General features: G+C 40.0%; 2 protein-coding genes across 16 annotated transcripts in view; both read right to left on the bottom strand.

Moving 5' to 3' along the window:
• Positions 1 to 14,401, bottom strand: part of LLPH (LLP homolog, long-term synaptic facilitation factor) — a 556,390-nt gene that overhangs the window by 141,214 nt on the left and 400,775 nt on the right. The window lies entirely within an intron of this gene.
• Positions 1 to 14,401, bottom strand: part of GRIP1 (glutamate receptor interacting protein 1) — a 335,051-nt gene that overhangs the window by 68,088 nt on the left and 252,562 nt on the right. For 14 of the 15 annotated variants that reach the window (XM_049792219.1, XM_049792224.1, XM_049792221.1 and 11 more), the window contains 3 exons: positions 11,133 to 11,216; positions 10,187 to 10,262; positions 8,660 to 8,805 (listed from right to left, as the gene is read on the bottom strand). In XM_049792219.1, coding sequence (XP_049648176.1) covers positions 8,660 to 8,805; positions 10,187 to 10,262; positions 11,133 to 11,216 — 306 coding nt within the window. The remainder of the gene's footprint in view (positions 1 to 8,659; positions 8,806 to 10,186; positions 10,263 to 11,132; positions 11,217 to 14,401) is intronic. The other variant, XM_049792222.1, reaches the window with a different exon arrangement.

Genomic DNA, 14,401 nt, shown 5'->3' on the forward strand with positions numbered 1-14,401 from the left:
TGAGGATCCAAATCCTTGAATTGGCATCTAAAAAATTCAGACCACATGCTTTGTGTGGAGATAGGAGGACAGATTAGACAGGCTCTACTTTAATGAATGCCCATCATGAAATACATTCGATATTTCAGACTGATTTTTTTTAATTGTACACTATTTAGACTAACTGCATACAAGTATGTTTCACCTTCCTGACAAGTCTTTGAAGAGAAATTTGTCCATTACTTTCATTACCCAGTAAGTAAACCAGAATGTTTTCATACACAAAGTGGAACTTGGAAGATGATACACACACCCCCCCCCGCCTTTCCTAGTTATTTATGACAATTAAATTCTACTTTTAGTTTTCTGTTACAGGGACATCTCATTTCACCTTTACAGTTTTTCCTCCCATACAAAGCAATGTTTATTAAGCTGCTTTTAATGAGGCCATGGTTTCAAAAGCACTAGAGAGAAATGTTAATTGGACCTGTTAGAGTAATTTGTAACTTATATGGTTCAGCTAAACTCCATTTATTTCTCTTTAGGGATGATCAAGAAGTCTGTAAAGAGAGAAATATCTGTAAGATTTATGAAATCCTTGTAAAACATAACAACTCCTCCCTTCTGTAATCATCTACTAGCAACATGGCTATCAAACTGTGACAACAAATCACAACCAGGCAGAGAAAAGAAAGTAAAAAATTCTATAGGGCAAATATACTTGGGAGTGATAGACTTTTCTCATTAAGACATCTTAATTGCTTACAACTTGGCCACAGTTCAATCATTTGCTGTGATTTTTTCTTATGATGGTTGCCTCTCTCAGGCTGTATTTTTTTTTTCTTCCCTTAGTTATTTCAGCTGAAATAGCTAAGCTGTGTCTGAGAACATCATTAGGGAAAAACATACTGTTTTGCCCCCCCCCCCCCCCCAAAAAAAAGCTCTGTAGGCTTTATATTATATTTATATATTTCTATTGAAAAATTCATGTTCTCTGTGTGTCTCCATTACCTGACAGGAGGAGGGGAGAGTAGAACTTTTTGGGCAAGAAGGGGAGGAACTGAGGTGAGAGGGTCATTGATCTGAAAAGAAGCTGCAGTACAAGAAACTTGGGAATGGTTTGCTAAGAGACAGGGACAGGAGAAAAGGCTAAAGGGCAGGCACGAAAACTGCAAAAGGCCTTTATGGAAGGAAATCAGCAGCGTTGGAAACGTGTTGGAAAATTACCTAAGCCTTACTCGGCAAAAGACGGCAGAAAAAACTGGGCTATAAGGAGAAGGATTAGCATGTTGGGGTTTTAGGACCTTCTAGAAAAGAAGACTCAAACTAGGTCAGTGAGGAAAGGGAAAATCAAGCAGCTGCTGGGAAAAAAAGACAGTAATGCAGCTAGGACCACAGTAAAAATAAAGAACAGAGGGAAAAAGCATCATGCTTGCATGGAACAGACAGGAAGGAACAAGGGATCCTGAACCTTTGCAGTTCTCTGCTGTCAGCGAACATCTTTAAAACCCACTGGTCCCATGTGTCTCTCAAGTCTTTTCTGGTCCCCAGGAAGCACGTACATGCTGTGCTGGACAGCTGGTCTGATAACCCGGCTAACAGGGAGCAGGCTGGTGGGCTAAATGGTTCTCACTCTTTTGAGGAGCTATTTGGGTACAGACATAATGTCAGAGAAAAAGATTTTCCCACAGAGAAACCTAGGTAATGGTACATAAAAACATGTCAACACTGTTAAGGATGTAAGCTCATACACATATTGGGAAAAACCAAATTGACAGTTGCTTCTGCAACACAGTGATATCACTCATGAGATAGAGAAATACTATTTTCTTACAAGGCCCTATTACACACCTCTTTCACTACTCAACAGTCCTCATGATGAAATGAGTGTCCTGTCCATAAGACAAAGCACTCTACGTTTTGAGGGAGCTAGCAGTGAATGAGTTGGCTGGGAGGTGTGTAAGGCCTAAAGAGGGAACTGCAAAAAAGCGTAGAAGGTCACGTAACATGGAGGAGACACCCGCGTACTGCTTTGAAGTACCAGATTCTCTTTCTGTCACAATTTCTGTAAAGGCTAAAAAGGACATTTAAATTGTATTGGTCACTAACTGCAAGCATTTTCTTGTTTCACTATGAGCAGTCAGCAGCAATATCCCACAAAGTATTGACGAATCAAGAACTGGGTTTTGAATTTGCCAGCCCAAAATCCTGGATTTTTTTTTTAAACTGTAATGCGTGTTCACCTCAGGTTTCCATGCTATGCATTTATCTCAAGAGGTGTTAAAAAGGTATTTATCTTCCTTTTAAACCAGGCAAATAGCGTAGATTAAAGCAGGTAAGCAAGCAGGAACTGATGCCTGCCTGATTGATATCAATCCTCTTATAGACTCATGATGAGACTCAGTGAAGCCAGAACGTCGTATTTAGTAGCAGCATGGGAGATGAAGGGTTAAAAAGGAATAACCTCCACTTATTGTAAAAAAGCAGTCCTGAAAGCCAGAAAACCTGATAGCAGAAAATAATTACAAGCCTCAGACTTCTCTGAAGGAAAAAGCATCTTTTGGTGCCAAGGATAAGTCATATAAAACACGCATCTTTCGCTAGATGAAATCCTAACAAGCTAGCACCACAGAGAGAGAACTTACCCATTACATTACATCCACACCCGACTTGTCAGTTCATACGAATGTCCCTGATGCAAGCATCCAGCACTGACAGCAGAAAGCACAAACAGTGTGTTTGATAAACAAGGAACTTGTACAGTAAGATGAGAGACTAACGTGCCATACCATGTAGATTCAAATATCTGCTTAGTTTGCGCCGTGTGAACGTGAATTGTGCATTGGCCTCCATGAGAGACAAAAAATCCCACGTTTTACCTAGTGACACATCTGCGAGTGGGTATTTCTGAAACTCTTAGAGAGATATGTCTGTGTCATCTTCTGCCTTAAGAAAGAGCCAATACATTTGGAATGACCTTGGGACACTGAGGTTTTCTCCTTGAGATCTGCATATTGCCTGAAGCACTCAAACTGTGGCAGGATTAGGGCCTCAGGAAAAAAACACCAGGAAATTAATAACTTTGCATTCAGACAAGGATCTGGGCAGTGCCTTCGATAAGCCTGTGGTCACATACCGAAGACAGAAAAAAAATTTCAAAATGAATAGCTACATAAAAAGGTTATTATCTCTCCTCTGGGTCTTGTGACTGTACTGCATGCACACCTAGCTGGACAGAGACTGAGCAGACAATCTCAATCCTGACATTTCCCAACTGGCACGTTTGACTTTTTGACTTCAAACATTGTCTTCTAGCATAATTTGTGTATGTGTTTGTGTAGCAGTATTTAGAGTAATACTTCAACTAATACAGCTATCGTGACCTTTGCTTTGCACATGAATTTTCATTCAATCTGTCTCTGAAGCAACATAAGAAAGGAAGCATTCTTTGAAGGTTTAAGTAACTAATTCATATTTAGAATTTCAAGGGATCCAGGTCTGTTGCTCTGTGACAGCCAGGAGACCTGCAGTTGCCGTCAAATGCTAGAGTACGCTACCTATCTGTTCTGTCAAAGACTTGTAAGAGAAAAAGTAAATGTTAATTTTAAGTTTATAGAGAAACAGAAAGAAAAAGGCAGTGTGGAATCATACAGGCTTCCTGACTTTCCCTCAACTTTCAAGGTCTTGCAACATTTATAAAGTTATGAGGATATTGAGTCTGTCCTTGGAGTCTCTGGAGCTCCTGTTCCTTGGTCCTGTAAAACTCTATAGCTCTTAAAGGTCTCCACAGCTCAGGATATGCTTGAGTGATACTGCTTTACGAAACTTAAGGGGCAGCCCTTAAGTTTTTTTTTCTCCAGTATTTCTTGTCTTGCACGAATTACTGAAAGTCTACACTGGATCACAGATTACCCCACCTGATGTTTAAACTATGCAAGCTTTCTCTCCCTAGTGCTCTTGTCAGGCAGAAATACTGAAGGGTGAGGTGGATTTCTTCAAATGTACTCTCACAGAATTGTTATGGCCTTCTGTTTTTCTGGGTTTTTTTAAAATGTTTTTTTAATGGATGAACTTAAAAAAGGCAAAAGGCTCAGTCGGTGTTGGTTAAACTGCTGTCAGACTTACTAGCAATGAATTTGATTGCATGAATAATTCCCTTTCTAGGAAGTTCTATCAGTGGTAAGTGTTGAGTTCAGAAAATTGAGGGTGTTGCTCTAGCTGAAGGTGACTGGTTCTATGTCAGGGTGACGCTGGTAGCTTGGGACTAAAAAACAAGCTGACCATATCTGTTTTGCAGAGAACAATTACAGGGTACCACATTCCAGCAAATTTATTCTGGCTCAAATAAGTGCCAGAATTGTTAAAGAAGCCAGAGAAACATATGGAATTTGAATGTGCAATATATGTTCCTTCATTTCTGAAGACCACTGAGTGGTTTGAACTAAGAAACACCCGGTGAAGAGATGAGAGAGAAAGAGGTTGTGTCTCTCAGGTGTAAACAGATAACAAAAGCTTACTTTTGTGCCAAAGTCCTGGCAATAGCTAATAGTTTTGTATAACTACAGTATCCTTGATTCAAATATTACCCCAGCAAGAACATCCAAGATTTAAAAAGCAGACTGCTCAAAAGCTCAGCAGCAGCAATTTATGAACTGAAGTTACATAAAAATGTTATGGGCCAGAATTTAAACTCAAGGTAGTCTTTATCTTTGAACTTTTCCAAATGCTCCCTTTCAGAATAAATATGGAAGATGACCCAAGCAGATGCAACCCCAATTACAGAGACAACAGAGAGCCCAGTAGCATCATGACAGATTTTGGAAAACCTGAAGGGAAACTACATCTGCTCTATTTCCAAATAAATGTAGTGATAAACTTTTATTTCTTGTTTTGACAGGGACAGTGTGAATCTCTGTCTGCAGCTTGTTATTAGCATTGCATTCTAATTCTCATTCTCACTCTGAGGATGCCTGACCTATAGCCTTCAAGCTGCGAGTAGCTTGTTAGGACACTCCACCCAGACCACTGCCAAATAATGAGAACTTTGGTCTTCCCAACCTAAGTTTATAGCTTGGAATTAATATTTGCTGTGTAGTTGCCAAAGGAAAAGATTCAGGCTCCAAAATCATTTTGGCAGTGGCAGCAAATCACTGCTAGCCACCACTCTGCCTCTACTCATTCCCCTCCAAAACATGAGGGGCACAGGTGTAGTCTTATGGCGCAGAGAGCTGCAATATTCAGACCTCTTCCACCACTGGATGAAAAAAAGGTGATCCACATGACCATAAAGGTTGGACACTTCAGGTGTAAGGATTACAAAGAAAAGTGATAAAGCCCACAAAGTTTATGTTACTTCCACACAGTTGTGTGTAGGGCAAGTCACCATACCCATCTCCTCTGCCAACTCTGAAGCGCAGCATTATTAAAGCCTCACAAAATTTAAAAATGCAGGTAGTTTCCCCTAAAACCAAGGAGGAGTACAAGCAACCACATTGCTTCATGATCGGAGGAGGCGTTTTGGAAAACAGACATTTGGAAGACTGCTACCTCCACAAATTCAAATGCAACTTTTATCAGGTTATAAAATATTTTCTCAGAAATTATGTTTTCCTATTTTCTTCAGGGATTATCTTGGTATTTCCAAACTCCTACTATTTTAAAGTCTCTTTGAAACTATACAGCAGTACACTCCACACACCAACCTGGAAACATTTTCAGCAGGGGGGCAAAGTTGGGGGGAGGCAGACCAAAACCAAAAACCCAAGAAGCTAACAACATCTCTTCCAAGAAGCTGAATTGACAAGTTTATTTCCTAGGACCCAGCTGAGCAGGATACTTCAGGATGCATTTAAGCAAGCACAAGTGTAACCCCAGCGTTCAGTGGGACTAGTCACATCTCCTGCATTATATACACACTTAATTACCCTGCACAGAACCCTTTGATGCTTTTTTTACTCCAGTTTGTCTAGGTTCCAGAAACAATAAAATGTTCAAGCTTCCCAGGTGACCTCTTGAAGACTTCAGGCGAAGGAACTAAACTTTGAGAAATACAGCACCTTTGAAACAGCTTATGCTTACAGGAGTATAAAAAGTCAGTTACACACTACAGGACTGTAGCTGAAAAATAGTTCAGGATTATTTTCTTCACCTAGTGTAACCTTTTCAAATCAAGTTCCAATTTCATGCTATCAGAATACAATTTATGGCTCTTTCCAGTTGTGGCCACATGGAATGCTACTTTACAGGATATAACCATCTGTTAACAGAAGAGAAGATATTAAAGCAAGTAATGGTAGAATTACATCTCTATGAGTAAGATATTCTACTGAAACTTTATACCAGGAGGACCCTATAGAACGCACCAGACTTTTATACAACTTTTGGATTGTTGTCCCCTCTCCGCAGGCTACCCTACTGAACTAGTTTCAAGCATCAGTTACCGATAAGCCACCTTCCCAATGCTCTTCCTCTTGTTTTAGCCTATTTTCATATTCACATCAACCCTGAGGTGGCATTACGAATAGCTTATCTTGTGGGTAACAAAAGAGTCAGGGAACAGAGCAACATTTCTGTAACTCTTAAATTTCTGTTCATGGCTCATACCCTTCCTTTCATGTTACTCCCAACTATGACTTCACTGCTCTTGAGCAGAAGTAAGTGAAGATGCAAATCATCGCTGTTTTCCTGGGCCAGGAATCAATGGGTTAGGATGGGTGGTTTTCAGCCTTTGCGCCATAATCAGAACATAACTGCAAAAAGCAAAGCAAGCTTCCCACCACTTTTCATACCACTGCTGGAAAAACTATGCAGGGTGTGCAAACTGGAAAAAATCAAAACCTGCTGGGGGCTAGATAAAATCTAACAAAATCATAAGGCATTAAAAGAGAGCCTTACTGGATCCCTCCTCATTTCTTCTTGCAGACACTGCAGGATCACCATCCCATACATTTCCCAGTGTTCGATATTCCCTTTTCCTTCCTTCTTTCTGACTACACAAGCTTCAGGTTCTTCTACCTCCTTAGGTTTCCATAGGATAACGCATTCATTGCCATGAAGGCAGGAATAATAAACCCAGATTTGTTATAAGAACAAAAGGGAGATAGCTGAGTTTATTCAGAGAAAGAATGATATGAAGAGACTGACTGGTAGGTACTGCCTGTACAGTTACAAGCCTGCAATTTCCAGCTAAGATCTGTATCCTCCTGCACTGTGCTCTATCCAGATAACACTGAAAAGAAGGTTCCTGCCTTGAACAACTTGCAATTTAGAGCACAACAGAACTTCTCATCATGTGGTCTTGTCCTCACACAAACCTGCAAAGATTTCTACAAGATCCTCAGTGAAACTGAGGCTGATTTCCTCCCTGCGATATACAGGAGAATAGGGATGGGAGTTTTCTCTGAAATAAAAGCCTTACTGGGAACTTCGTCTGTCTAAAGCCAGGGATTCTTTTTTCTATGCGATCTTGCTCTTAGAGAAAGTGGAGTATAAAGAATCTGTTTCTAACTGTGATGATAAATAGGGTTTGGTCATCCATCATCTTCCAAAGAGAAGAGGAAATAAATGAAAACACCTAAATTCTGGTTGTCTTCAGGTTACAAGGTCACCTGCCCTTCCATTTTCTACACGGAAGGTTCCTGCCCAGATGCCGAGCTGACTCCACCTTTCTGGACGTGACTCTTGCATGACTGTCCAGCAGGCCTGCCATGCAAACCTATCACTCCATTCTTGATAGTTAAGTAAACAAAGAGATACATATATTATATTTTAAATAATAATAATAATAAAAACAACCCCAACTGTGACTTTGAGAAAAACAGAGGCCTGTTCCAGAATAAACAAATATCTGATATTATTCTTCTAAGTATTAATCTTTTCTAAGGCTTTGAAGTTTGACGGTGCTATTTCACAAATTCCTATGAGGCTGCTTTACTGCTATGCTAGAAATCTGACTGTGGAACTGAGGAGGAAATGAAGAGAAAGATCCCCAAACAGAGAAGAAATATTTTAGTCCAGCTGGTGAATATTTCTATTTCTTGCTGCCATGAATTTTTTGTATCTTGCAAAAATGGAGGGGATATGACACCTTCCAAAACAAATGGAAATAATTCAATCCCAAATCTGTTGTGAAAAGTCATCTGCTCTCCTTGACTTTCTAGAAAACCTCCTGTATCTTCAGTGAGTTCAGTCAAAGTTTGTATAAAGCCTAAGCTCATTTTTCAAGCTGTGATTTGCCACCTCTGCATTTCTTAACAAACTTTCTCTTCCCCATTCTTTTCTCTGTGGCAGTTTTGTGACTTTTTAATAATGTCTTGGCCACCTAGCAACACTGGCAAAAGGCAAAAGAATTCCTGCAAGACTAAGTAAACCCCTCTTTCATGTGACATAGAAATGCTTACTCTTCATTAACCTTTATTATAAACTAGTCACTGGAAAAGTTACTTTGCTAGAATCCACGCTATGGTTTCACTCTACAAACCATGAAATGTCAGAATGCTAAATTACAGTAAAATACTGCTCACCTCCTTATGAACCCTAGATTAATGACACGGTGCAGAAGGGAATAGCAGTGCCACTAGGAGCGTAAGAGGTCACGTTCACTTCTAAAATAGCTCATCAAGAATAGGCAGCAAAACGTCACAGACGGTTCCCAGAACTAAAGCCCCACTTCTCAACCTACCCATCACTGAGACATCGTATTCCACCAGCAGAGTCGCCTCCTGTCCGCATTGTTTGAGAATACTCATGGCTTCAGCATGTGTCGTTCCGAGCAGTCGGATCCCATCAACACTCAGCAGCCTGTCTCCGGGTTTGATTGTGCCCTCTCTGAAGGGAGATTAAAGGAATGGTCTTTATTAATATAAGATAAATTGATTTGGAGATAATACCATTTTTATGCAAAGCCATTCTCTCACACCCGCTCTGACATCCATCCCTCTTGCCTTAACACTTAACATTTACTTTGATGGTGAGAACGTTCAGAGGGCGCAGTGGAAAGGAAATTGCTTTAATTGGAAAGTCAGCGACTGGAAAACGGCTTAACACATAGCGAAATAATCAAGTCATGTTAAATTGCAACTAAGTATAGCTTCTCCTTCAACATACGCTTTCTTTCTGCCTTGTCCACACAACTCCTCTTTCATACATACATGAACACCTCCTGCCCTGATGTTTTCTAAAAAATAAGTACGAGGTGCAAACACATGGGTACAGAAACAGATTGCAAAATATGAATGTCCATTTACTGATTTTCTTCAAAACTATCCCTTACTTGGATAATTCCATTTTTCTTTTCACCTAAAAATAATTTGGCTATAAATGTACACTGTCTCCCAGGCGTATCTCATAACGTATTCGTAATCATAATAGAAAATGAAGTACTAACATTGTCAGCTCAAGAATTGGAGAGAAAAACAAGGAAGCAAGGGGGTGAGGGTAGGAAGAAAGGGAGGGACAAAAAACAAATGCTCTCTTGAAACATTTGCTTCTCAATTAATGTTTCCAAGGTCAAGAAATGTCGACATAGGCTACAGAACAATCAGTCTGCTTGAAAGGAAATTGCCCTTTAAGGTTCTTTAATGGTTTAAGGACATAAATGCCATTTTTGAAAAACGTAATTCATACATACAAATAAAATGAATATTCTTTCTTTATATAGATACAAGATGGTATTACATACAAATATGTTCATTGGGCCAAAACATAAATCTGTACTCAGAAGCTGTCCAGGTGAAGTTGTGTGTGAACTCACATAGGCAGCTGTGTACAAATGTCTTAAAAGAATAATACACCACCACCCAAACACATGACAGTATTTTTCTGAAGAGCAAGAGAAAAAGATTGTGGTGTTAGAGTATAAAAAGCATGATTAAGAGCTACACCGGTTCTCCCAAGGCTACACAAAAATGTGCTCTGACCTATTGCAGGCATTTGTTCTAATTATTTTAGGTTGATTTTTGAAAGTGTTTAATGGGTAAGTCTTGAAACATGCAACATACTAAATTAAAGTTCACACATACCACGATGTGCCAAGCCTCTGTGGTTGCCTATTACTGTTATTATTATTACAATTAAATATATAAACCATGAATTTCAAAGGAATGGGTTTGAATATATCTACTTCACTCCAAATCCTAATTTCTGTCTCAAATAATTCACCTATTTCTATTTCTCTTTCACATGTACTCCAGAGAAGGATGAATTGTACCTGTCAGCAGGCCCTCCAGGTCTAACACATGTTATTACAACAGGACGAGATTTATTTCTGTCATCGTGTGCTCCACCTAGAAAGAGAAAAGTGAGAGAAAGCACACCTAAATTCTATGCTTTCTACGAAAGCTCATTTCCAAAAGAAGAGCCTAAATCTTGCACCATGCATACTTACAGATGGGCTAAAAAGGTCAAAAACAGGCCAAGCCATTAATATGAACCTCCACTGAATTTTATCTTAAATAAAATTGACCTACTGTATGGTATAGATGATTCTTTATAAAATATTTCTACAGACTGATTCTTAATAAATGTATATTCTTTTCTTAGAACCTCTACTCTGCAAATGTGATCTCAGTGTGAAAATCTACTGTTCTGCAATGTTTGCTGCACAGAGAAAAAAAAATAAATCCGTATTTCATGTATACTCAGAATAATGAGTGGCCACTAAGGAATTTATATATTAAATTAAAAAAAAAAAAGTTTTCACTGAAGAAACTAATAATTCACCATTGGGGTATATTATTTAACAGCTGCATCTTTTCTTCTGTTCTCTCAGTCAGTGATGATACTTTTGTTGTACACTTCAGACTATCAGCACGATTAATCAGATTTCATACCTGATTTATCCAAATACTACATGTGAATCTTTTTTAAGAACTAAAATCTTCCTGCTGATTTCAGTGGTAGCAGAATCTAGTTTTATGTGAACTGAACTTTGTCATGTTCTTGGCATAGTTCATTAATTACTGTTCTTCCACAAACAAAAATTAGAGCGGTTCATAAAAGCAGTACATGAATGAATGGAAAAAGTAATACATAAATCACAGAGATTTTTACAAAGTGTAAGCCATAAATTTTGAAATTATTTCTTAGTGCCATAAAAACTTAATGCTTTTTTTGCTGATTTGAAAAATACAGACAGTTCAAATTTAATAACTCACCTCTTATTACAAATCCAAAAGTGTTCCCCTCTTTATGTAAAGTAACTTCCACTGTTCTAAAGATGAGACCTGATCCTTGTACAGCTAAAAGAAAAAAAATAAAAGAAAGATTCCAAAACTTAATTATTATTATTTTTCTAATTATACACACAGATTTGCGCCTTCTCCAATTTAAGCTTGCTATTGTGTTTCTGATCATACAATTGGAAAGACTCTACTACAGAACAGTCAGATTAAAGGCCTGTAATTAAATACAACTCATCCTCTTTTTGAGAGGATTTTGAGCCAGATATTTTGCAGATTGCCAACGGTTTGGAAAAAGACCCATAGATACGTGTAACAGATGAGGAATTTGAGCCTTACTATTTACATTGTGGTCTAATTTTGCTTTTCTTATAGTTACAGAAGAGAGTTAGAGAAGATGGAAATATTCAGTGAGACACAAAAATGACAAATTAAATTCTTAAAGCTACCTATGGACTTGGTTGTTCAGCCATGAAAACATTTAGTTGTATTGCTTCAAGTCAAGACAGTCAATATTTTAGGTCTAGCTCTAATCTCAGATTACTAGATTAAGATGAAAAAAGTATTTTGTATCATAAGGATTTGTTGTTTCTTTCCTTTTTCAAAATGTAACATGCTCCCTCATCGTTGCTGTTTAAAAAAAATAAATCTGTGACTTCTAGTCGAGTCAGTATTTTCTCTGTAAGCACGAGAGGAGTGGTGCACAGCTGGGTTAGGAGGCGAGAATCCTAATGCACAGACCAACACATTTGGGTGTGATAATCCACTTTACAGAACTTGAAACCACCACTGTTAAGAGACCAGTGGCCAGTTTAGTATTAGCTTTTACAGGAAAAATTTTGGCAGGGTGTAAGAACTGCCTTTTCCAAGGGAAAAGGGCGCTGGGCAAAATCACACACACACACTTCCCAGCTTCCAGTAAGATACTGCAAGCAGCACAACACGCGTAAAGATTAAGGAATAAACCTCTATAAAACACGTGTTCTGTGAGCAGCAGAACTAATGAAAACTTATGTCCTTTAATGCTCCTGCCTGCAATAACCAGAGCTTCCCCGTCCCCCGTTCGGATACCCGGCGGGGGCGATGGACGCTGGGGAGGCACGTGCCGCCGGCCACCGACGGCCCCGGGAAGAAGCGGTACCCGCTCCGCGCTGCCTGCCTGCCTCTCTGCGGGCTGCCTCCCCTCTCTGGGGACTCGCTCAAGCGTCTATTTCCATGAAACGTACCGTCATGTGTTTTTTGTTGGAGTCTTTCAATCCCTATTTAAAAAGTGACTGCAGGGAGCCAGAAGAACCACCCAGTGAAATCACATAAATCTCATTTCCTTAGGGAAACAGGGGAAAGATGGCCCTCCAAAGCATTGCTCTGTATTGCAGTAATTCCTGCTACAGCTTGAAGATCAGGACCATGTTACTGAAGTCCATGCCGTTGTTTCCCTTCCAGCTAGAAACATTTTATTGACCGAAAAGGACCGAATTATGGGGAGGAGAAGACAACTCCTGCCTTCACTCCTACCAACAGACAGCAGCCCTGTGTGTAGCTCAACGTGAACCCACGCTTCCTAATCTGCTTGGTGTGGCCTGCAACCTCCACTGGGGACAGAAAAACTGTAGTTCAGGAGCAAGGAATGGCACGCAGCGTCCCTTCACTTGGGCAACCACCGTTCAGGTGGCTGTCCTTCCACGCCAGCCTCAGCCTGGGAGGGGAAAGCAGTCCTTAACCTTTAGCAACAACAAAAGGCAGATGCGAGGCTGGCATGGCTCACGTTCCAGTTTAAAATGTTGAGGCGGCTCGTGCTGAAAATAGCAGCTGGATGCTCCTGCTGTGAACACCGCTAGACAAGGAAGGAAGCACTAGGGAGAGTGGGATTACTAGTGCTCAGCCAGATTTAATCCATCATTATTAAAGTACTGACATTTCCCCACTCTGAAACCATGGCAGTCCTTCCTCTGAGGGGGCAACCATGAGAACAACAGCAGAATTTCATTATGTATGGGGCAGAGAAAGAGGTGCCAGGACTTTACCATGTGTCCTACTGGAAAACTTCTGCGTATAATGAAGGCACTGTGTCTAGCTTGTTCACTAGAAGTTAATGGGAACAGCTAGACTGCTAATTATCTCCAACTTTATTAGCTATGCTTGTATAAAGAGGTCAGAAATTCCAAGGACTTAAAGAAAAAGTTACTACTGCTACTGTAATTTAGCACGTCAAAATCCTGTTTTAGTGGACAAGAGTGGCACATATGCCAAAAGCGGGTGAAATGGAAGGAAGCCCACTTGATCAAGTGCAGAACAAATAATGCTCATAAAAGAATTACATCTCCAACAAAACAATTCTGAACTCAGCTGACTTCATTAAGTCAAATACTGTGTTTTTCAACATGAAGTTCCCTTACCACAAGTGAATACTAATCAACAGAGAACATTCAAAACGTATTAAGGTGGTTGTCAGGAGGTCATAAAAACAACCAAATATGTAATTAGACTAACTCTCCAGCTGCTAGAAAGCAGTGGGGAGTTCATCTGCTTCTGAGCACCAAAAAAAGTGATGGATTTTTTTGGCTTCTATTGTGAGGACAGTCTTTATCTAAGGAGACAAGAGTTTCCCAGTTGGCTCTGCAGATTTTTCTGGCCAAACACCAGGAAACTACATCTTCTCCCCTCCAGTGAGCAGCATGAAGAGGCACAGACTCTTTCAAAGGTGCAACCCCCTTGGTGCCAGACAGCCACCTGCCATTCACTCCTTCACTTCAGGTCCCAACGTTTCCAACTCACCGTTTCTCTAGCTTTCCCTGCATACCCGATAGCCTCAATTCCCACTGATTTCCTCCTACAGACACACAGACATAAGCACAAAAAGAAAGAGCAAAGGAGGGGCAAGGAAAACATTCTGTAGCGCTCTGTGACTTCAGCGTCAGGATAAACTTGTATTTTGAAGACAATGCTGCTCAACTGTTTCAGTCACGCAATTCTTGCAGGTTTATATATTCCCATGGCCTACCCCACGGGGTCTGCTGCTCTAGAAATGAGATGTTGCCCAAAAGTGATGCCAGAAAAGACTGGAAAAGTCCCAGAGTATGTTGTTTACCTGGGAAAGCGGGAGGGTGCTGCAAGTGGAGAGAAAGAAGGCAAAGGCAGAGGCAGAACTCACAGATATTCATTGGTCTCATCTCAGAAGATCTTACTGTAACAAGAAGGATTCTCTTGCCCTGGAATCTACCTAATCTAATTCCCAGTATTCAAAA

Source organism: Accipiter gentilis, chromosome 34, assembly GCF_929443795.1.
Source record: "Accipiter gentilis chromosome 34, bAccGen1.1, whole genome shotgun sequence".
Classification (NCBI taxonomy): domain Eukaryota; kingdom Metazoa; phylum Chordata; class Aves; order Accipitriformes; family Accipitridae; genus Astur; species Astur gentilis.